The sequence below is a fragment of the Schistocerca cancellata genome, chromosome 1 (assembly GCF_023864275.1).
Source record: "Schistocerca cancellata isolate TAMUIC-IGC-003103 chromosome 1, iqSchCanc2.1, whole genome shotgun sequence".
In the NCBI taxonomy this organism is placed as follows: domain Eukaryota; kingdom Metazoa; phylum Arthropoda; class Insecta; order Orthoptera; family Acrididae; genus Schistocerca; species Schistocerca cancellata.
The window spans coordinates 578,331,195-578,355,440 of NC_064626.1; the positions used below are offsets into that span (position 1 = coordinate 578,331,195).

General features: G+C 41.8%; 1 protein-coding gene across 1 annotated transcript in view; it reads right to left on the reverse strand.

Annotated features, from left to right (window-relative positions):
• LOC126161883 (zwei Ig domain protein zig-8-like) overlaps positions 1 to 11,992 on the reverse strand; it is an 811,818-nt gene extending 799,826 nt beyond the window's left edge. Inside the window, exon 1 of the mRNA XM_049918024.1 lies at positions 11,891 to 11,992. Within this exon, the coding sequence (XP_049773981.1) occupies positions 11,891 to 11,936 (46 nt within the window). The 5' untranslated portion in view covers positions 11,937 to 11,992. The remainder of the gene's footprint in view (positions 1 to 11,890) is intronic.
• Positions 11,993 to 24,246: the final 12,254 nt, after the last annotated feature.

Sequence of the window (24,246 nt, forward strand, 5' to 3'; positions counted from 1 at the left end):
CAACTGTTAAATCTTCAAAAATAAAGAGAACCTACGCAGTGCAAAAAGCAAGTATTTCATTAATGCCTGTTAGCAGGCAGATTTGACCTCTCTTTTCCTGCACGCGGCTGCGTGCTTCTTAGACGTAAAACAGATGTAGTCCGACAACTGTCTCTACCTACACTGGCCTGAATTATATCATGTGGGTTACATTCGCTGAACTAAACATTTTATTAAAAATACTTTGGTCATCACCTGTATAGCACAAAATAACTATTCTTAACGAAACGTCTTTTAATGCTGAACGTAAGCGCATAATACCAATGTTATCAGCTACGTGCAATACATGCTGTCTGCTTATTTGACGTTGCGATACAATTTCGTACACACGCAAGAGAGTTAAACAATTTACTACCCATCATTTGGTAACCACCCAAATCACACAACAAACATTTTGTCGTCCAAAAAGTGACTTTATCTTTTATTTAAGCATGAGTTCAATTGTTGACCGTGGACTGAAAGGCATATTTGAAAACAGGTATAATTACAATGCAGTCGATTTTATGGTAGCGCATGCACTGGCGATTGAACGACACATATCGTCTGGCGTAGTTGAGGCTTCGGCGTAGACAGCATCTTTGAGTGCCCCCCAAAGAAAAAAATCGACAAATATAAAATTGGGGGACCTCACAGGCCACAAGACGACAGGGTTTCATCCTACCGAACGTCATGGAAAATTCTCATTCGGTATTTTCGTTGCAGCATGGGACGATTGACTGGACAACCGTCGTCCTGCAGGCACATCGAATAACTACCGGTACCTCTCCTAAAAGAACCGTAGAATGTTCGTCAGAGAGTGCGCGTACGAACGGAACTCCTGAAATGAAGTAAGGTCACACAAAGTAATATCCTATGATGCCGCACCATATGTTTACGTTCCACGGCCGGTATTGTTGCATCTGACGGAGCCAGCGTGCATTTTCGGCTGCCCAGTAGCGCATGTTACGCAAATTTACGTTAGCGTGGTTAGAAAACTTCGTTTCATCGCTAGATCGCACACATTAGGAAACCGTAAGTTTGCCTCTCAGTTGCTGAAGGGCAAGCCGACCAAATTCTGTAAGACGTTCGCAATCACGATCGTCGATACACGATCCAAATGAGACTCGTCCGGCCGATTCCACATTTCTTGGCAAAACGTCTCGTACCACTATGCGGATTCATTTGCGTAGCAGGCGGAATTACTTCTTAGTGTTATTTCTCAGTAGCTGTCTACTTTGTTTTCCTCTGTTTGACGTTCAAGTAGCTTGTTCACACTAGCGTCTAAATAGTTCATGCAATTTTTGGCGCATCGGACATTGGTGATCCAGACAGCTGACCATACATCGCTGTACTCCTTTTATGGCATTTCTTTTACATTCATTAAACAAATGTAGTATATCCAAATTTTGTCTGCACGCAATGAATATTGAAGCCGCGGCCTGCGGTGCAGACAGATAAACAGGCAAATGTGTTGACAATCTGGCACCGCGTAGCCCGAGAACTCTCCATGGCAAGTGTTTTCGTCACTAATGTCACTGCACTTTCAAATTCTAGGACATTTCTCGATTTTCTTACGGCAGCTTTCAACGTCAATATTAACGAACGCTATATCAATGTAACTGTCTTTTCAAGAGCTATCGAATGCAGCTATAAAAAGTGTAGGTGCAATTTAAGAAAACATACTAGCTTCAATATCTCCGTTGCTACCTGTGCCAAAAAAATTAACCAAAAAGAAATACGTGCCTCTCGATGCTCTAACATTTGCCGGAAATCGCGTTTCGATGTGGGTAACCGTTCACGAAATATAAGGGGTGTTACGTCTGTATAATGGATGTTTTAAAATAAATAAAAAGTTGATGAAAGTAAACAATATTTTTAAAGTACACTTATTTTACAGATTATGTTATTTTAAAACATTTTAGCCGATTTTATGTCACACATCAGGAATGATCGCTGATGATAATAATACCGCTATGGTATAATGATGATGCTGGTGATGCATGGATACGATCGTGTTCGTGCTAGAGCTGATAGTAGAGATGGGCAAACACGTTCATCCTCTGAAATAGTCCACTGGTGATCGCTCTTTTTTGGGAACCGATCATTTTTACTCGTTCATAGTTCATTTGTCTTTGGTATATGGTTCTTATGAAAAACTTAAAATTAGTACCATAGGGACTGAAGATGGAAGGCGCCTAGAGTGAGCACTTGCCTCCCCCCTGGAGTACAGTGTTTTTATTCATAACAGAACTGTCACACACTTGTAATTATTGTGATTCTGCAAAACCTCTCATTTAGCCAATTATAGCGTTATGTGGCTGACCGCTGTGAAATAATGTAAGGTGGCGCACGAAAAATCGTGCCCGTGTACAGACTGCCCGCCAACTACGCACGATTTGTTGACCGCTACGAGCAGAGTAGATAAACATAATTAGGCAGTGAAGAAATAACAAATAAGCTAATGCAAACAATTACTTCTAAACAATAGATGACGATTGGTGGGCGACAATGAGGAGTCTAGTACTTGGGGCCGATTTTTCGTGAGCCGCCCTGTACCACTGAAATAATATTGTAGAAGCTATCATATTCTCTTTCCAAATGTGACACCAGACACTCGATTATGGAGCGCGGTCTTCATTCGGTTGTAAGGCGGTCTGCCTATCATAACAATAAACATGTTCTTTTACCTTGGATCAGAAAATGCGTGTATAATAACAGAAAGAATGAAGTTAAGGCCTTTTCGAAGCAATCTACATCATACTTTTGCAAACCTCTAACACATCTGTACTAACGGCAGATTCACTGATACGGTTTGTAACGCTGGCGTCGAGACGTTAAACACTCCACTGATTACTCCTCTAAATGTTTCTGTCATTCATGTTCTCATCGAGATCTGTACAGTCCTTTTAGTGGACAGTAGTAGAGGCATTTTATTAATAAAACGCTGTACGTATTCTAAAATTGTAAATAACTATAATTTAAGTAATGCAATTCTTTTCTAATGATTCGATGTAATCTTTATTGCCTAAAAAGTAACATTTATTATCCGTCGATTATACAACGTGACCTCCATGTGCTATGACGAATTCTGCATTTATCAGCTATTTATTCCTTTTGTCGACACGTTCCCAATCACACTGCTTTATCCTAGTATACATCGTTACATTTACGAATAGGGTGCGTAATTGGTAATCTGCTTAAAAGATAATAAGAATGTAATCAAATCTGTTTAAGTTGTAGAATATAGCACATCGCACACAGAACAAAAATATACCAACGGTATCAAAATCTACTAATTGCATGCGAGTGGAAAACAGTTTCTGCCTCCAAGCGGATTTTTTGACTATCAAGATTCTACAGAATCGCTCCATATGGACTAAAAGTGATGCTTCTGATAGTTCAACAGCATTATAATAGCTAATACATTTTTCTAAACAAATAAATGCCTGACGGTAAATGGTAGACACATATGTTGATGTAGTTAGATGACGAAACGTTTGACTCAAGCAACCAGTTTCTCGAAATCAAGTTATTACTTTATTAATGTTTACGCACACTTTGCTTTATGTACCTCACATTATATTGTTTGTAAGCTATAGTTTTTGTTTTCGCACGGCAAAGGTACATTTACAAAAGTGCATGGAATAACTTCATTCCAGTACACTAAGAAAATAGTAATGCTTACAGAACGAGTGAAAATAGTATGCAAGTATGATGTTTCTGTGTACTCACAGAAGAATCAACTGAAATATTTATTTACATACATTGTCGGTAAACAGTTTTAAGAGTCGTAATGTATTTAGTTTGGAACATAACCAGAGACGTGAGTTCCTTTTAAATTCTCATGCTTAAATTTACAAAGACACACTACACTAATTATGGGTTAATCGCTACTTTACAGTAGCTAGGACGCGTGTAGGAAGCACGTCAACCGTAATATTGCAAACATATCAGTATCAAGGTACACACATTGACAAGAGTTCTGTATTTAGTTTGTTATCAGAGAAAACTTGTTACAACCGTATACTAAATGATTGACCAATGCTTCATGGGTTAATACTCGAACAATCAAAATTTCGGAATAAATCTTCGTCGCATTCCAAACAGACCTCTGAGTATTAACCCACATTCTGATATAAAGATGAACATGAAACCTACGTCATACGTGCGATAATACGGACAAAAAATGAAAACCTACGTTACTGTCAAAATCAATCTGTTTTCATGAGTATTCAATCGTATTTAAGGTCACTATATGATTACTAACGTGTTTTATACTAAATGATTCTGATCTTTCTCGACATAAAATATGAGGAGACAATTCTATTTGGTGGAAGTGATTTATAAAGTACTACGAATGGTTTCGACAGTCATGGGTCCTTACCGAGTGTGTGACTTCGTAGTTTATAACATTAAGTAGTCCTTTTCACGACGAGCGCCGAATGAAGTTGTTTTCAAACATTCATATTTCGAGTCATTCATCCCTATATATTCCGTCTCACACGAACTACCCCGTACAGGCAGTAGTTTATGGAGAGCGATGACAAAAACGTTGCAAGAGGATACGAACACTGATACCCATTCTTCGCTAAGTTCGATCTTCGAGAAGTGTGCTATCCAACACTGAACAACTGATTGCTTAAACGTGTCAGGTCAACATTTGATCGTATCACCAATACAGTTGTATTGCCCTCACACGATTCATAAAATGGTATATTATGTTCCGTGACAATATGGGTGTTTGTAAAGCAAACCGGCTTTCAAGTTAACGAAACGGTTCACAGCACATTATTTTGTCTCCGACGAAGTACAACGGTAAAGACTTCTGTAGAGAGTACGTTGATTGAAATACTGTAAGAGTATATTAAGTATAAATAAATTCGATATACAAAGGTATGACAACAAATAAGGATGTTTTCCTCTAATTGGCGAGATAGGAAATATGGGGAAAACATGAAGAAGAGGAACAGGTTGATAGGAGATGAGTTACGACGTCGTAAAATGTCTTTTATGGTACTAGACTCAGCCGAAGAGCAGAAACACTGTAGACGAAGAGAGAGACTGGAAAATATACAAGAAATAATTCAGAAAGTTGGTAGAGTTCTACTGTAAGACGAAGTGATTGACAAAGGATGGTAAGGAGGAAATCGTAAAATTCAGTAACTGAAATATCTGAAGCAATTTTTTAAGCTTTTAGTAGGAACAAAAAAATAAACAAATATAAAATCATATGCGTAGAAAAGTAGACGACTCAAAATTTTTGTAAATTACACGCTTCATCAACACACTGATGTTAATCACCATCCCTGAACCGCAGGTACCAGTTTCATTGAGATTCTCTTAGATTTGTCACGGCAAAATGTTGAAGAATATTGATTTATTTCGAACACTGTTGCAAGCCACTACTATACATTGTCACCTACAGCGGCGACCGATACCTAGCAATATCCTGTAAGATGACGCGGTCACAAACGCAGCACCGTTTTATGTATACAGATTCCTACTACGTAAGTCTAAGGACGTTTAAGAAACTTCTATTACGCGAAGCGAGTATGCCAGCTCTGTGTTGTTGTAGGAAATCTTACGTAATTCGTCAGCTGAACTTCCTGTACATGTGACGTCAAAGATTATCACCGAAGTAAGTGGTTGTTTAATTATTACTAATTACGACTACTAACAGTAATCACTTTGTTGAGAAGCGTACATTTGAAATATTATTTTTCACGATTTATATTGAAAAATTTTTTTTACAATAGCTGAGAAGTACCAAAGGCACGGTAGTTTTGCCAGTACAATTGAACCTGATTTACGTGTATATCTAGGGGAAGAGAAACGATTAATTGCAATTCAGAATTACTTAGAAATAAGACATAGGTACAATAACACATCATATTTTTCACTAAAGAAAGGTACAATGAGTCTATACGTGTAAACTTTACAAACGACGAAGCCAAAGTAAGGTACTACAAGAAAAAATGTTACTTGGTCCTGCTTTAGAGAAATTAGACACTGTATTGTCATTTGGCGCTCCTAACTGAAAAACAACGATACAGTATTAATGACGAAATATTTTGAACATAATCATGCTTTAAGAAAATCAGATAATTTGGGTTACTTCACTTTTAGTGCATTAAGTGTCAGTTTGCAAATTTATTAATATACACAGAGCCTTCGCGCTACAACTTTTCGAGGTGATGTGACGCAGCACACATCGATTGCACATAACACTTCACTCAGTTTAGGTGTGTCAAGATTCAAGTCGTCATTTTCATCTCCGTCACTGTCATTTTAAGCTCGTCCGCCTTCTTGATCATCACCGTGTTGCTGGCCCACATCATTAATAACCCCCTCCTCCTATATTTCCACACACATGGCAAGACCACCGTTAAAATGTACAAAACTGAGAAATCTGCAGCGCCCAGTGGAGCTAGCTCGTTAGCAGACACAATTTGACCATAGTCACCGTCATCATTGGCATCAGCTGTCAATTCCAGTAAGGCATCAGCATTACGGAAACAGTTGTTGATTGTGGATGATGACACCAGCTGCCAGCCAGCCTAAATAAATTCCACTGATTGTAGTACGTTAATGGAGAGATTTTCATTTCCAAAAACAATCATTAGTATCAAACGTTGAGCAAGTATTTTTCTACAATGCTCTTGGAAATTAACTGTACTGCCCAAATCAAGTGACTGTAGAAGACTGGTACAGTTGACAGGAAAAAATTCCACTCTGATATTTTCTAAATCTACTTGGGGTTGATGTGCTTCACATCGACCCATAAGAAGAACGATCATCTTCTTTCTCTGTTTCATCCCAATGTCCAGTTTTTTAAACAACTGTTCCATTAAAATCATAGTCATCCAAGAATTTTCATTGGATTCTATTCCGTTGGATTCATATTCCGTAGATTTCGTTTACACACCTTTGAATCACCATGGATTCTTAGTGTTTCCTGTCACAAGTTGTGGAAGTATGTCAGGTCGATCTGCAATTGTGGCTAGAAGAACGGTCACAGGAATTTTACTTCTCTTGCCTCCAGGAAATGCAAGAGTCATCCTTTTCAGCTAACGCTTTACTAGCAAGCAGACACAAGAATTCACCGATCTCGTCACAGCTGTAGATATTTTGAGATTGATAATCCCTTCGTATACCCGGAAGTACCTCACCAATCCAGCGATTCACTTTGTCGTCGTTCACTCCTTTCAGTTAGCTGGAAATTGTTCTCCTTGTGGTTCCATGACTATATTTCAATTCTTGTAACAATCTTGATGAAGCCTTGAAATCAGCGGTGATGTTCATACTTCTAGCTGAATCTGTTGCCTCTGTTTTCAGCTTGTTGGCATTGATGGTAGAGCTGAAGCTCCTTTTTGCTGGAACCATGTAAGAAGTATGTAATTTCTGGCCGACGGCAGTTTTTTTTGGTTATGCACCTGATTTTAAAAACTCGTTCAGAATACCGTTTCATTTGCTATGACTCACATAGTGTGATAGTGTGTTATAGGCAATTCCTAAATCTGAAGCTATTTCAGATTTTCATTTGTGTGAATTAGCATGCACCACTGGAATGAATTTTGTGTTATCACCTGGTGTTCTCCATGGCTGATCGAAAGATAGAACGACTGTTCAACAAAAAACGTCACCCAGCATCTCTTATCTTCTCGATTGTTACCACAAAAGAAATACTCATACTGAAAACAGCAGTGCCAGCTGTCCCCTTGTTTCCTTGCAACCCGCTCTGGTTAACAGTGTTTTGTCCCTTCCCTCCCCGGCGCCATACGCTCATTGTACTTCCATACTTCAACAAAATTAAGGAAAGTATCACAGGACTTCTTTCGAAACTAAAGTGCTGATTACTGTTATCCAAAACTCAATTTATGCCACCGGAATTTGTTACGTACAACAGTTAATTACGTAAAAATGGATTACGTCTATATAAAATTTAATTAACACTTTTTTCAGTAACATTTTTTCCCGGTCTAACAAAACCTTATGTATAGATAAGAACACGCTGTTCGGAGTTACGCACAAATCAGGTTGGACGGCAGTTGTTCTTGCTCATGCATTCTAGATAATTTGTTTGGCATAGAGGAAATTGACAAAGTCGAATCAAAAGAATTGTCACAAGGAGCACGATAATTAAAATAATCGAAGCGTAGCTTCGTTGAGGGGCACGCACCGATATTCATTCCCCGTGACTTGCTCCCTTTCGAATAAAGATCATGTCCTATGTTATATAGAGCAATAAATAAAATAAATAGAACTACGCAGATCGAAATATTTGATGAAAGTCGTCAAACGGGAGCACTCTATTCGTATTAATCATTGGCCCTGCAAGGTGAAGGACACGGAGCAGTTCACGACACCACACTGTAAAATAGTATAGTCCATTACTGCAAGTGGCAGGAATCCACTGACGTTCCAATAAACACCTCTAGCAACAGAGTCTAAAACACTCCAACATCGCAGAATATCACGCGCTTTGAGTCCGCAGAGTACTTTATTGGATTCCAATCCACAGAGGAAGCTTTTATCACATAGAATTGTCTCTCGCCGCGCAAAGGAAATTCGACAGTTCTCTGGTCACACGGAAAACTTCCGCATTTCAACAGTTCGACCATGTTGAACAAGTCTGTTGTGTTGCACGAAATATGTGTCTGAAGTTCACGAAATGCCTCGAATGAGGGATGTGGACTCGGAATCAGCTGTAAAAGTGCTTATTGAACCTGATAGAAGAAGAAAACTAATATCGAACAAAGCATTCCTTCCAAAAGATGACTGGATAATTTGCTTGTTTTGTAATCTGTAGCACAATCAAATACCTAATTCGTTTTAAAATGTAAGTTATGTGGAATTCCAACAAAAAGTGTGAGTCAGTGCAGTTTTTGTTATATTTCACGAAAAACCTCTATCAAACTTTGACGAAAGGTTGAGGCTTACTGGTGCTAAAAGTATGCGCGTTCTCTATTTACACCAACCTGTATTGTCTTTCACGATACGAAGAGAAACATGAGAATTGCTGCAGTTTCTGCTAAAGTAATCAGCAAACAATTGAAATCATGTGCAATTTCAGTCTCTTACTGGCGAAGAAGTCAATGGTCACAACACTGATCGAAGCATTTCATCAGTGGGCTTACGCAGTTCTACACACTCGTCATTTACTCCACCTGATACGAATGTGTTATGAAGTATTGAAATGGGGTGCAATAGCAGACACACAGATAAAAGCACGAATAAAATATTCAGATTGACTAGTATATTGATGTCGGCCACCAACAATAAATAGATTTAGAACGTAGCACTTCCGTTCATGATTTATGCGGTGAAACCGAACCTCATCGACACAATTTCTGTAGCTGTCCGGGGATCTGTTAGCCGTAAGGCACTCGCGGTCTCGGGTGGTTCGTAACACGGCAGTTGTATGTCGTCCAGTTTTTCTCCCCCTTGTATCTTTGTATCTGTATTGCAATGAAAAATTTTCAAAACAATGCAAAATATCACGTTATATGCGCTCTGTGTCTTATTTTGAAGCATTTTTGTTCCATTCACTGATGATACTAACTCTTGACAACAGTAGTTTCCTCTTCACTCTTTGCCATCACGGTTATATCAGCTGTTCTCGGTTCTGTGTCGGGTATAAATGTAATATAATGCGCATACATAGGGGCAGAAATCCATTCCAGTACGATTATGCCATAGGTGGTATATCATTGGAAGCGGTAACGACCGTAAAATACTTAGGAGTTACTATCCGGAGCGATCTGAAGTGGAATGATCACATAAAACAAATAGTGGGAAAAGCAGGCGCCAGGTTGAGATTCATAGGAAGAATTCTAAGAAAATGTGACTCATCGACGAAAGAAGTAGCTTACAAAACGCTTGTTCGTCCGATTCTTGAGTATTGCTCATCAGTATGGGACCCTTACCAGGTTGGATTAATAGAAGAGATAGACATGATCCAGCGAAAAGCAGCGCGATTCGTCATGGGGACATTTAGTCAGCGCGAGAGCGTTACGGAGATGCTGAACAAGCTCCAGTGGCGGACACTTCAAGAAAGGCGTTACGCAATACGGAGAGGTTTATTATCGAAATTACGAGAGAGCACATTGCGGGAAGAGATGGGCAACATATTACTACCGCCCACATATATCTCGCGTAATGATCACAACGAAAAGATCCGAGAAATTAGAGCAAATACGGAGACTTACAAGCAGTCGTTCTTCCCACGCACAATTCGTGAATGGAACAGGGAAGGGGGGATCAGATAGTGGTACAATAAGTACCCTCCGCCACACACCGTAACGTGGCTCGCAGAGTATAGATGTAGATGTAGATGTAGATATGATGAATCTGAGAGTTGTTGCATCACACAATGTTGCGCTGTTTACGTGTTGCTGATAGCCTGTAACACGCTTTCCGCTATCGTGACAGTATTTTCTCAGGACGAAAGCGTGATTTTATTACTGCTCTGAAATCAGGAGTTCCATTTACAGAAACAGTAAAATACCTGAACAAAATGATAAAACTTTGTTGGTGGAATTGGGATTGACCCTCTATACAAACACGAAGTCTCCTTCGCAGCAATAATTTTGCCACTACCTCGGCTCTGCAGTCCTCTCGTAGACACTCGAGATGAAAGTTTCTGTTCTTTACAGGAAAAAAATCACTGAATGGACAACATGATCTACGTATATCTTCAGTGAGATAAATGCAGAGATACACAGTGTTCACTATTGTAGCTCCAACGAAGATGTAGGCTAGGGTTAGACGGTTGCATTAGGTAACTCGGAAACAAAATCACCAAGAAAATTATCAGCGGGAGTCATCAGTCAACACCGATGAACGTCGACATAAGGCACATAGCATCTGCTCGCGAATATTATCATGATGTGCTCTCTTTTGCAAACGTAGTGAGAAATACAACAAGTACACGTACTTTCCAAACAATGTTATTTTGAAGTCCACCAATACGTATTCCACATCCGACAAAGTTTGTTTCCTGGCAAAAACAACTGTGTGGACAACAATGATCGAAGCATACCATTAGCGCGATACTCAGTGACATAAAGGCTTCGTTTATTCCACCCGAAACGGAGCTGTAATAATATACTGAACAGCCTATAACAGGATGCAAACTGATAAGAACTTGATGGAGAATATTAGTATCAGTCACCAATAACAGAGAGTAATATTTAAGACATATTATTTCTGCACACCTTCTGTATGCTCGGGTGTTATCTTTCGCAACACGACGAGAAACGTATTATGTACAGTGCGTCCCCCATTACTCTGTCTTAGCATTGCTCTATTAAGTATTCCACATCACACGAAAGTTCTTCTCTTTATAGCCAAAAACGACTATGAGGACATAACAATGATCCACGTAAATTGTCACTGGGATAAACACAGTGATGCATACTGCTCGCTTACTCGCTCTCAAACGAAAGGTCTACAGTAGGAGACACTGGCAAAAATATGTAGGGAAATTATCAGAGGGGTTAATACATTGGTATGTCATCGCCAAGGAATAATACGATTCAAGACATATAAATCTGTATCAGCACAGTTGATACTGGTATGTGACCACGTTCAAGCGGCAAGTAAACATTAGCAAACAGGTACGAAGTTACAATAATGGCTTGCATTCTAAGAGAATTTTGCACATGAAGTCAACGCACATTCATAAGGGTCACAGGAAGCGTAGATAATGTGCCAGCTGGCCACAGTTACAGGGGAACTATTGGTACTCGACGAGTATCTAAAGTCTGCAGTGGCGCACGACTGATATCTCTGGACTTCACTTAGCGATCGGGGTAGGCACACAGTCACGTAATAGTTGAGTAGAGCCGCGAGTGGCGCAACGCGGGCTGACCTGCATGCAGGGAGAGGGACAGCAGCAGCAGCGTGAGGCGGCTCATGTCGACGGCGGTGGCGGCGGCGGCGACAGCAGCGGGGGCGGCAGCGGCGGCCGGTGTCGGCCCATGGGCGTCGCGGCGCTCGTCTGACGGCGGCGACGGCGTCGCGTGCGGCCTCCGCAGCGGCCGGGGCGCGAGTGACGCCGGCGGCGGGCAGCGCGCATGCGCACACGGCCCCACCCTCCCGGGCCGCCCCCGCGCCACCGGGTAGACTGGGCCCGACTCGTCGCTGCCTACCGCCGCCGGTCGCTGCAGCTCCAGCGGCCAGTGAAAGCCGAGTACATCAGCGGCGTCTCCGGCGCGCGCGACTTGACAATGCCCTCCACCGCAAAAAGCCGCACGTCCGACACGGATGCCTCCAATCTGTGCTTCGAAAAGTTTATCCTTGCTTCCAGATTCCATCGGGAAATCAGTAGCGCCACGAAGGTGTTAAACCACAAAACTGGCGACTCCTCTCGTGGGCAAGCTTCCGTACGTTCGGAAGCACTGTACTTCTCACATTTGTAGAACACACAGCAAAGGATCATTCTTTGCAACAATGAGAACGATTATGAGGTGCTGTCTGAAGGGGACAAGGCTAACTACGGGTTACCTTAGGGATTTGTGTTCAGACCACTACTAATATATAATACCTTATGGTTCATTCTCTCTTCTCTGTGAAGAACTTCCAAGAAAAAAATTTAAGCAAGCTCCTGAGTTGCAGTGTTGATTGTGGTAAAATATGTTCAGCAGCTTGTCGCCTGCATGGAATTCACGTGAATTTTAATTTATTGTTAACTTTTCTGATGTTAGCTTCATGTATTGACTGTTTCCATTATCACTGAGATCAGCTAGCCAATTTGGCCTTATGTAACTAGGAAGGCAAAATGAAAAAGGAATAAAGCATGGGTACAAGTGAGTTCTTTGCATTTCGTGTATATATATATATATATATATATATATATATATATATATATATATATATATATGCAAAGGATGGGTACAAGTGAGTTCTTTGCATTTCGTATATATATATATATATATATATATATATATATATATATGCAAAGGATGGGTACAAGTGAGTTCTTTGCATTTCGTATATATATATATATATATATATATATATATATATGCAAAGAACTCACTTGTACCCATGCTTTATTCCTTATATATATATATATATATATATATATATATATATATATATTCCTTCTAAAATGGCAGGTTATTCTAAAATATTTCTTCCTGTTAATGACACAAGCTTGGTGCTGAAGGATGTTGAATGGCAGAACATGTTAAGTTCCAATTTAGAAGAGTATCTGCAATAGTCATAGGCCAAACATAAATTAATCTACTTTGCTTACGAGAATTGTGGGATAACTTTTCCGATTCACAAAGGATACTTCGTTGGTAAGAAGCGTGGAGTTCGAGCTCTCTGTGGTGTAAAGTCACAAACCTCTTGTTCAACCCCATTTCCGAAATCTGGCACTTCTGACACTGGTCTCTGACTATATAAGTATTTTCCTTAATGTCTTTTGGTGTTAACAATGGGAGGCTTCCATAAGGAACAGCGGATTTTACTCGGTCTGTACTATCCATAATTCTAGTCTGTTTTGGCATCGCACCTTCTTGGCTCTTGTGCAGGATAGCGTATGGTATTCTGCTGCATCCATTTTGAATAAGCTACCACAAGAATTAGTAACCCGTAACAGTAGTTGCTATACTTGCAGGTCTAGCCTAAGGAATTTTCTCACTGTTGATTCTCTCTTTCCTCTTTCCTTTGAAGCACTTCCTGGAAAAATCTCAGGCCTGCTCCTCTGTTGCATTGTTAATTATGCTAAAATATATTCAGCAGCTTGTCGTCTGCATAGGATTCACGCGAATTTTAATTTATTGTTAACTTTTCTGATGTTAACTTCATGTATTGATTGTTTCTATTACCTCAGAGATCAGCTAGTCAGTTTGGCCATATGGAACTAGGGAGGCAAAATAAAAAAGGAATAAAGCATGGGTACTCATGAGTTCTTTGCATTTGGTAAGTGATGCCTGCTTTGTCTAATAGGAGCGGTATGATGTACATCACCGACCGATGTAGTGTAACGATTACAGTGTTGGGCTCTATATCGTGAGAATTCGTTCATTACCTCACATTAAGGCGAACAACTGACCGACACGGCCGACTTTTTTTCTCGTGATGTTCACTCACCTTTCCAATAACTGGTCTATGGGAGAGGGGTACGCTATCAGCTGCTACGAAGTACGTCAAAACTAAGTTTTTGTGGTGTTGGCAAATCTTCGGTGCTGAAGTGGATTACCAACAATAATCGATCACAAAAATCAATGTTTCTTACATAAATGTGAAATGATAAATTTACAGGAAGATATAAAAGGCAACATACTGACACATTTAATATCCATGCATTTTATAAGCTGAAGTCCCCCAGTGCATCTGTATGTCTGTATGTGAAGGGTGGTCTCAAGAGCTAGTGTGGGGTTTTTGATGTGGATGTCACTAACAGGTGGACTGATACACAAGGAAGGTTTCTGTATACGCAGTGATCCGTCTGCCCATACCCATGGGTCTTATGAATCCCTCAATGCCTTCAAACACCACGCACAAGTTTTCTGTGTTCTCTAGATCGATATTTGAAAATTGTTAGTACTACAGGAAATATGAACAGCCCCTTTTTTAGGAAATGTAGTGTAGTTAAATTTTGTACATTGCGGTACTTGATGGAAACTTTGCAGTTTTGCGTTGTAACGTACCTTTGTTGATATTTTGAGTGTCGAATTAACGTTGTGACACTTGGAAAGTATCATAGATGTCGAAAATAGTTGATTTGAGGCTGTGTTGTACCTTTCTCTGTAGTACATTAATAAAATTTTGAGTATTTACATATGCAGACCTTTGTTGGTGACGACAAGCAAGAGGAACGTCGCGTAGCATTTGATTTTATGGCTCATTTTCAAGTTTTGTAAACTAGTACTGGAAGCAAGAAGCTTTTTCAATACCTATGTATTACTAAGTCATCAATTACATTGCATAAGTAAGCATTGGTTTTTAAGTATTTATGGAAGGCAAGTTTTAAAATTGTTTGCATATTCCATAAAAAGTTTACATGTCTGTTTAGTGTGTAGTTTATTTTTCCACCTGTGTTTAGGCATGTAAATAAAATTCGGTTACTTACTTTACAGTTCCCCATCATATTTTCGACAACATTATCATGAGTGTGTTTGTGTGTGTGTGTATATGTGTGTTGTGTGTGTGCATTTGTGTGTGTATTATAACAGTGTGATACTTGTACGAAAAATAACTAATTTGAGGCAGCACTATAATGTTTGACTGTGTTTGATATCAGTTATAGAGACAAGTTTTTGACGTGGGAATAACATTATTTACTATGCCAATTTTCTTCAACAAATGCACTTTAATTTGTAAGTGTGAGTGGAATGTAAATTTGGGGAGGAGTTGTTGAAGCAGGGAAGGGATTCTACTCCGCACTGCTATCACCACGCAGCAGAGCTGCTCAGTCGTTGCTTGAGTTATGGTTCTTCTTTCTATTTTGCTGGCCCTGGTAATAGATATCGATAAAACGAGTACTGCAGAAATCTAATAGCAGACCGTTCTATCGAAAGGGTACGTAAAATTTCTCTGTAAAAATCATCCAGTTTGTAACAGGAAACAAACTGACTATTACCATCGACACTGGGCTACTCATGGAAAACATGATGAACACTATTCGTTTGCGTTGGGTTCACCTACACATGCATAAACTAAATTGCAGATATCTCTCTAAACACCAGAGAAAATGTGCCTGATGACTCTCAGCAGCTGACGTTTGTGGAGTTACAAAACCCACGCCGTTCATTGCCACCGCCTACCACCGCGGTTAAATGGTCTGAAGATCGTCACATTGTGACCTAAACCATTTCAAATAAATATTTTATTGTGGTGAAAATGTTACTAATGCATTTATAAGGTATTTTAACCAGACCGCTGTTTTCTCCAAGATAAATGTTTAAAAAGGTACTCTTAGGAGACCTTGTATACTGCCAGACAAAAAAAGAAATAACCGAGAAGACATTGTCATATGTCAATGTAACTTCGTATGCGTGCACACCATCAGCGGCTATATAGAGGATTAGAGTTGCAGTTCTCATTTCTGTGGCAGGTAGAAGAACCTAATGAGCGCATTGGTGATGTTCGTGTTTAGTATTTTTGCCATGCATTGCCGGGGTATACAAGAAGCGTGAGTCGTGTCAGAATTTGAGTGATCGCTGTGAAGGGCACAGAGTTGCTGAGTACTCGTATAAGGCAGCGTTATCAGCATATGACTGAAAGGGTTCACATTGTGGATATCGATTTAGTCGGCTGGTCGAATAGAGCAGTATCCAGATTTTTGAGGCATCTGGACGTGGCAGTAGTGCAACGTTGGTCTTTACGTGAACGTGTGGGCAAGCACACTCATCGTCAACATTCCAATCGATCAGGTTCGACCACCACAAGGAAGTATTACTATATTATGCACCAGGCACGTTGTAAGTCCTTCGCATTTGAGTCTGCCACCCGAAAACAAGTAATGGATTCTCTGTGACATTCTGTGTTATCCTGGACAATTTGTCAAAAACTAGTTGGGTTAGGGAATTAGAGCCTCATCTGTAGTCTGCCGTTAACATCCAACACGAACGCCGGAGTGGCCGTGCGGTTCTAGGCGCTACAGACTGGAACCGCGTGACCGCTTCGGTCGCAAGCTCAAATCCTCTCTCGGGCAAGGATGTGTGTGATGTCCTTAGGTTAGTTAGGTTTAAGTAGTTCTAAGTCCTAGGGGACTGATGACCTCAGATGTTAAGTCCCGTATTGCTCAGAGCCATTTTAACTATTTTTGAACCAACACGAACGGCTGCGTTTCAGGTGGAGTGGTGACCGTGGTACAAGGGCTCCTGAAGAAAGGTTTCGCTTTGTGTTCAATGATGAATCACGGTTCTGCATAAGCCTAAATGAACATCGTCGGCGAGTACGGTGGTCAGCCTTCCGATGTTTTGGAGAGGCACAACGTTATTATACACTCCTGGAAATTGAAATAAGAACACCGTGAATTCATTGTCCCAGGCAGGGGAAACTTTATTGACACATTCCTGGGGTCAGATACATCACATGATCACACTGACAGAACCACAGGCACATAGACACAGGCAACAGAGCATGCACAATGTCGGCACTAGTACAATGTATATCCACCTTTCGCAGCAATGCAGGCTGCTATTCTCCCATGGAGACGATCGTAGAGATGCTGGATGTAGTCCTGTGGAACGGCTTGCCATGCCATTTCCACCTGGCGCCTCAGTTGGACCAGCGTTCGTGCTGGACGTGCAGACCGCGTGAGACGACGCTTCATCCAGTCCCAAACATGCTCAATGGGGGACAGATCCGGAGATCTTGCTGGCCAGGGTAGTTGACTTACACCTTCTAGAGCACGTTGGGTGGCACGGGATAGATGCGGACGTGCATTGTCCTGTTGGAACAGCAAGTTCCCTTGCTGGTCTAGGAATGGTAGAACGATGGGTTCGATGACGGTTTCGATGTTCCGTGCACTATTCAGTGTCCCCTCGACGATCACCAGTGGTGTACGGCCAGTGTAGGAGATCGCTACCCACACCATGATGCCGGGTGTTGGCCCTGTGTGCCTCGGTCGTATGCAGTCCTGATTGTGGCGCTCACCTGCACGGCGCCAAACACGCATACGACCATCTTTGGCACCAAGGCAGAAGCGACTCTCATCGCTGAAGACGACACGTCTCCATTCGTCCCTCCATTCACGCCTGTCGCGACACCACTGGAGGCGGGCTGCAAGATGTTGGGGCGTGAGCGGAAGACGGCCTAACGGTGTGCGGGACCGTAGCCCAGCTTCATGGAGACGGTTGCGAATGGTCCTCGCCGATACCCCAGGAGCAACAGTGTCCCTAATTTGCTGGGAAGTGGCGGTGCGGTCCCCTACGGCACTGCGTAGGATCCTACGGTCTTGGCGTGCATCCGTGCGTCGCTGCGGTCCGGTCCCAGGTCGACGGGCACGTGCACCTTCCGCCGACCACTGGCGACAACATCGATGTACTGTGGAGACCTCACGCCCCACGTGTTGAGCAATTCGGCGGTACGTCCACCCGGCCTCCCGCATGCCCACTATACGCCCTCGCTCAAAGTCCGTCAACTGCACATACGGTTCACGTCCACGCTGTCGCGGCATGCTACCAGTGTTAAAGACTGCGATGGAGCTCCGTATGCCACGGCAAACTGGCTGACACTGACGGCGGCGATGCACAAATGCTGCGCAGCTAGCGCCATTCGACGGCCAACACCGCGGTTCCTGATGTGTCCGCTGTGCCGTGCGTGTGATCATTGCTTGTACAGCCCTCTCGCAGTGTCCGGAGCAAGTATGGTGGGTCTGACACACCGGTGTCAATGTGTTCTTTTTTCCATTTCCAGGAGTGTACCTGGGACCATGCAGCGCGAAGCCGCTGGATACGATATCAGGTCAAAATTGGTACTGATAAGCGAACTATGAAGGCACAATATTAGACCATGGACGACTGGGTCGTCATGTATTTTCTCTGAAGTGACAGTAACGTCGTCCCATTTTTCAATAGGACAATGCTCATCCACACACAGAATATTGGTCTATGACCTGTATGCGTGATTTTGAGATACTACGATGGCCACAAACATTCCCATATTTGTCACTGATAGAACACTTGTGGGACCAACTCGAACATCAACTCTATCCAGACAACGTGGGTTGCAACGTCAAACTGATACGTGATTTCATACTTCCAAGTTCTTAGTAAATTTGACTCGATTTAGAAATCACTGAAATAACGTAAAACCGTGGTGTGTCATTTAGTTTCCACCTCCCCTTTTGGTTGCTTCACTTTTATTTGTGATACAGTGTATTTGTGAGAGAATTTTCTAATCCGCCACTTGCCATGCAGCCAAGAGAACTCTCTCGAAACCTCGTAACCGAGCTGGTGCAAAATGTTCGAGGCATAAATACCAAGGCCTAGTGTGTATCTGGGTAGCTATTTGGATATGTAAAACAATAAAGTCGACGTTCAGGCTTGACCATGTGCAGGCACACGATCCCTGATTCCCTCACAACGAGCAACTGCGAAAGTGATGTCTTTCCTCACTTATTGGATCCTTAATTTTGCCTACATCATGTTTAACAGTGGTAGCTGCAATATATCTTCACTTATTATAGTCAGTGATCAAAAAGTTTCCGTTCGAAGGCTGTACAGTCTAGAAACGGTATGCCAGCTACGCAAAATCGCCATGAACATCAAGCTGAAGATACCCACTTGATAAAACACCACGTCGTGCCGCGTAAAGAAACCCTGACTGCCTGCAGAACGTCATCGTCTCTTCAATCAATTTTTAAAGAACCGAAGGCGTGATAATCGCATGGGGAGAGTCAAGGACTACGAGCGGATGCTCCAGTGTCCCCCACTTGCGTTGGAGCAACTTCTGCGCCGCGAAATTTGCGATATGGAGACGTGCGTTATCACGAAGCAGCAGCAGCACCATTCAAGAACGGTCGTCTTCGACAGACATGCTGTCCGATACACATACTTGATTCTATGATGGTCTTCTGCCAGTGTTTGTCCTTCGCCAGCCAAGTAAGGAATAATAGCACATTGGTCGTGTTTGGAACCACTTGGTAATAACATAGCCATAGTTCACGCGTCCTGATTTACTCCACCCACGACGGAAAGGCACGAAAGCCACACTAATACTTGGCCTACTTGCCGGTTCTTTTATACCAACGTCAGAGCTGTGATAAGTTTCAGTAACGCCCTCTAATGAGTACATTAAAATCGCCCTTGTGTTAAATTCTGTTCAGCGCGGTATATGTTGTCAGTTTTTACGAAAAAAATTGTTGTTGGTTGTATTGTATTTATGCAGTGTTGCCTTATCACGCGCTGACTGTAATGGTGCGGCTGCTGGTTGTGATTTTTATGCTCGTTAAGTTTAGGAAAACGTCATGCGAGATGCCCGCCACGAATTCCTTTCCTGTGCTAACCTCTTCATCTCAGAGTAGCACTTGCAGCCTACGTCCTCAATTATTTGCTAGACGTATTCCAATCTCTGTCTTCCTCTACAGTTTTTGCCCTCTGCAGCTCCCTCTAGTACCATGGAAGTCATTCCCTCATGTCTTAGCAGATGTCCTATCATCCTGTCCCTTCTCCTTAGCAGTGTTTTCCACATATTCCTTTCCTCTCCGATTCTGCGTAGAACCTCCTCATTCCTGACCTTATCAGTCCACCTAATTTTCAACATTCGTCTATAGCACCACATCTAAAATGCTTCAATTCTCTTCAGTTCCGGTTCTCCCACAGTCCATGTTTCACTACCATATAATGCTGTACTCCAGACGTACATCCCCAGAAATTTCTTCCTCAAATTAAGGCCGGTATTTGATATTAGTAGAGTTCTCTTGGCAGGAAATGCCTTTTTTGCCATAGCGAGTCTGCTTTTGATGTCCTCCTCCCTCCGTCCGTCATTGGTTATTTTACTGCCTAGGCAGCAGAATTCCTTAACTTCATTGACTTCGTGACCATAAATCCAGATGTTAAGTTTCTCGCTGTTCTCATTTCTACTACTTCTCATTACCTTCGTCTTTCTCCGATTTACTCTCAAACCATACTGTGTACTCATTAGACTGTTCATTCCGTTCAGCAGATCATTTAATTGTTCTTCACTTTCTCTCAGGATAGCAATGTCATCAGCGATTCGTATCATTGATATCCTTTCACCTTGTATTTTAATTCCACTCCTGAAGCTTTCTTTTATTTCCATCATTGGTTCCTCGATGTACAGATTGAAGAGTAGGGGCGAAAGGCTGTAGCCTTGTCTCACACCCTTCTTAATACGAGCACTTCGTTCTCGATCGTCCACTCCTATTATTCCCTCTTGGTTGTTGTACATATTGTATATGACCCGTCTCTCCCTATAGCTTACCCCTACTTTTTTCAGAATCTCGAACAGCATGCACCATTTTATATTGTCGAACGCTTTTTCCAGGTCGACAAATCCTATGAAAGTGCCTTGATTTTTCTTTAGCCTTGCTTCCATTATTAGCCGTAACGTCAGAATTGCCTCTCTCGTCCCTTTACTTTTCCTAAAGCCAAACTGATCGTCACCAAGCGAATTCTCAATTTTCTTTTCCATTCTTCTGTATATTATTCTTGTAAGCAGCTTCGATGCATGAGCTGTTAAGATGATTGCGCGATAATTCTCGCACTTGTCAGCTCTTGCCGTCTTCGGAATTGTGTGGATGATGCTTTTCCGAAAGTCAGATGGTATATCGCCAGACTCATATATTCTACACAACAACGTGAATAGTCGTTTTGTTGCCACTTCCCCCAATGATTTTAGAAATTCTGATGGAATGTTATCTATCCCTTCTGCCTTATTTGACCGTAAGTCCTCCAAAGCTCTTTTCAATTCCGATTCTAATACTGGATCCCCTATCTCTTCTAAATCTACTCCTGTTTCTTCTTCTCTCACATCAGACAAATCTTCACCCTCATAGAGGCTTTCAATGTATTCTTTCCACCTATCTGCACTCTCCTCTGCATATAACAGTGGAATTCCCGTTGCACTCTTAATGTTACCACCGTTGCTTTTAATGTCACCAAAGGTTGTTTTGACTTCCCTGTATGCTGAGTTTGTCCTTCCGACAATCATATCTTTTTCGATGACTTCACATTTTTCCTGCAGCCATTTCGTCTTAGCTTCCCTGCACTTCCTATTTATTTCATTCCTCAGCGACTTGTATTTCTGTATTCCTGATTTTCCCGGAACGTGTTTGTACCTCCTCCTTTTATCAATCAACTGAAGTATTTCTTCTGTTACCCATGGTTTCTTCGCAGCTACCTTCTTTGTACCTATGTTTTCCTTCCCAACATCTGTGATGGCTCTTTTTAGAGATGTGCATTCCTCTTCAACAGTACTGCCTACTGCGCTATTCCTTATTGCTGTATCTATAGCGTTAGACAACTTCAAACGTATCTCGTCATTCCTTAGTACTTCCGTATCCCACTTCTTTGCGTATTGATTCTTCCTGACTAATGTCTTGAACTTGAGCCTACTCTTCATCACTACTATATTGTGAGCTGAGTCTATATCTGCTCCTGGGTACGCCTTACAATCCAGTATCTGATTCGGAATCTCTGTCTGACCATGATGTAATCTAATTGAAATCTTCCCGTATCTCCCGGTCTTTTCCACGTGTACCTCCTCCACTTGTGATTCTTGAACAGGATATTCGCTATTACTAGCTGAAACTTGTTACAGAACTCAATTAGTCTTTCTCCTCTTTCATTCCTTGTCCCAAACCCATATTCTCCTGTAACCTTTTCATCTACTCCTTCCCCTACAACTGCATTCCTGTCGCTCATGACTATTAGATTTTCGTCCCGCTTTACATACTGCATTACCCTTTCAATATCCTCATACACTTTCTCTATCTGTTCATCTTCAGCTTGCGACGTCGGCATGTATACCTGAACTATCGTTGTCGGTGTAGGTCAGATGTTAATTCTGATTAGAACAACCCGGTCACTGAACAGTTCACAGTAACACACCCTCTGCCCTACCTTCCTATTCATAACGAATCCTACACCTGTTATACCATTTTCTGCTGCTGTTGATATTACCCGATATTCGTCTGACCAGAAATCCTTGTCTTTCTTCCACTTCACTTCACTGACCCCTACTATATCCAGATTGAGCCTTTGCATTTCCCTTTTCAGATTTTCTAGTTTCCCTACCACGTTCAAGCTTCTTATATTCCCCGCCCCGACTCGTAGAACGTTATCCTTTCGTTGATTATTCAGTCTTTTTCTCATGGTAACCTCCCACTTGGCAGTCCCCTCCCGGAGATTCGAATTGGGGGACTATTCCGGAATCTTATGCCAATGGAGAGATCATCATGACACTTCTTCAATTACAAGCCACATTTCCTGTGGATACACGTTACGTGTCTTTAATGTAGTGGTTTCCATTGCCTTCTGCCCTCATGTCGTTGATCATTGCTGATTCTTCCGCCTTTAGGGGCAATTTCCCACCCCTAGGACAAGAGAGTGCCCTGAACCTCTATCCGCCCCTCCGCCCTCTTTGACAAGGCCGTTGGCAGAATGAGGCTGACTACTTATGCCGGAAGTCTTCGGCCGCCAATGCTGATTATTTATCAAAATTTAGGCAGTGGCGGGGATCGAATCCCGGACCGAAGACGTTTTGATTACGAATCAAAGACGCTGCCCCCCCTTTTTTTAAAAAAATCTCATATTGTTCGCTTTTGTTCCTTGCATCTGCTCGGGGCGGACGTCGTAAAACATCCGTTGAAGTTCGTTGTTGATCGATTAGCTTAGTTGTTTTTATTACAGAGGGCTGCTAACCCTCTGACCGAACACGCTGAGCTACCGTGCCGGCAACCCCTAGACGACGGGTACAACCCAGAATGAAACTAACTGCCTCGAATCAAATAGTTTTCCTGAAATGTACAATAAAATTGGGAAGATTGTGTGTTCGAATACTCAGTCACGGTTAGTATTTCCTATTTATTCACAATTTCGCAAATACCGATATTTCAACGAAATTAGATCGGGGAGTTCTATGCGTTATTGTGTCATGTTGCGTCTCTCTTGGAAATTTGTTATGTCTTCTTAAAAGTATTGCTTTGTAGCCAAACAATCCTCAATTTTAATTAAATAGTGTCATCACGAAGAAGTTAATACAGCATCAAATCACTGCTAAAAATTCAGTAACAAAATCTCATAAAATTTGTCGCCTTACGTTATCCAATACTGCTCCTCGGTGACAAATATATTTCATCCAGGCTGTTGACTGCTGAACACTTCACGTTTCTGTGCACCCGACACTCACTGCTTTCAACACGGAATTCCAGTTCTCGCATACGTTTTCTTCCGACTTCTTTCAGTTCTCGTACTCCAAACAGATCTCTGACCGAAGGATATTCCTAAAATTTTACGTACAATATCCTATATGCATAACTATATTTGTGGCGTTTACATATTCTGAAGTCCTAACAGAGTTACATAGGTTTCCACTCCGACAGGACACACACTTGTTCGTGTGGATAAAAGAATTATTCTTCCTATAAACACTAGCGGTGGTAGGGGTACACGCAATTCCAGAGAAATCTTCACGATAGAATGTTGCAATTGTGCCCTTTATGGATGTGCCCTGTCATTACTCAACTGTGGCTGACATAAGAACCATCTTTGAAGTTCCGGAATTGCGCGTAAGCTTGAATAC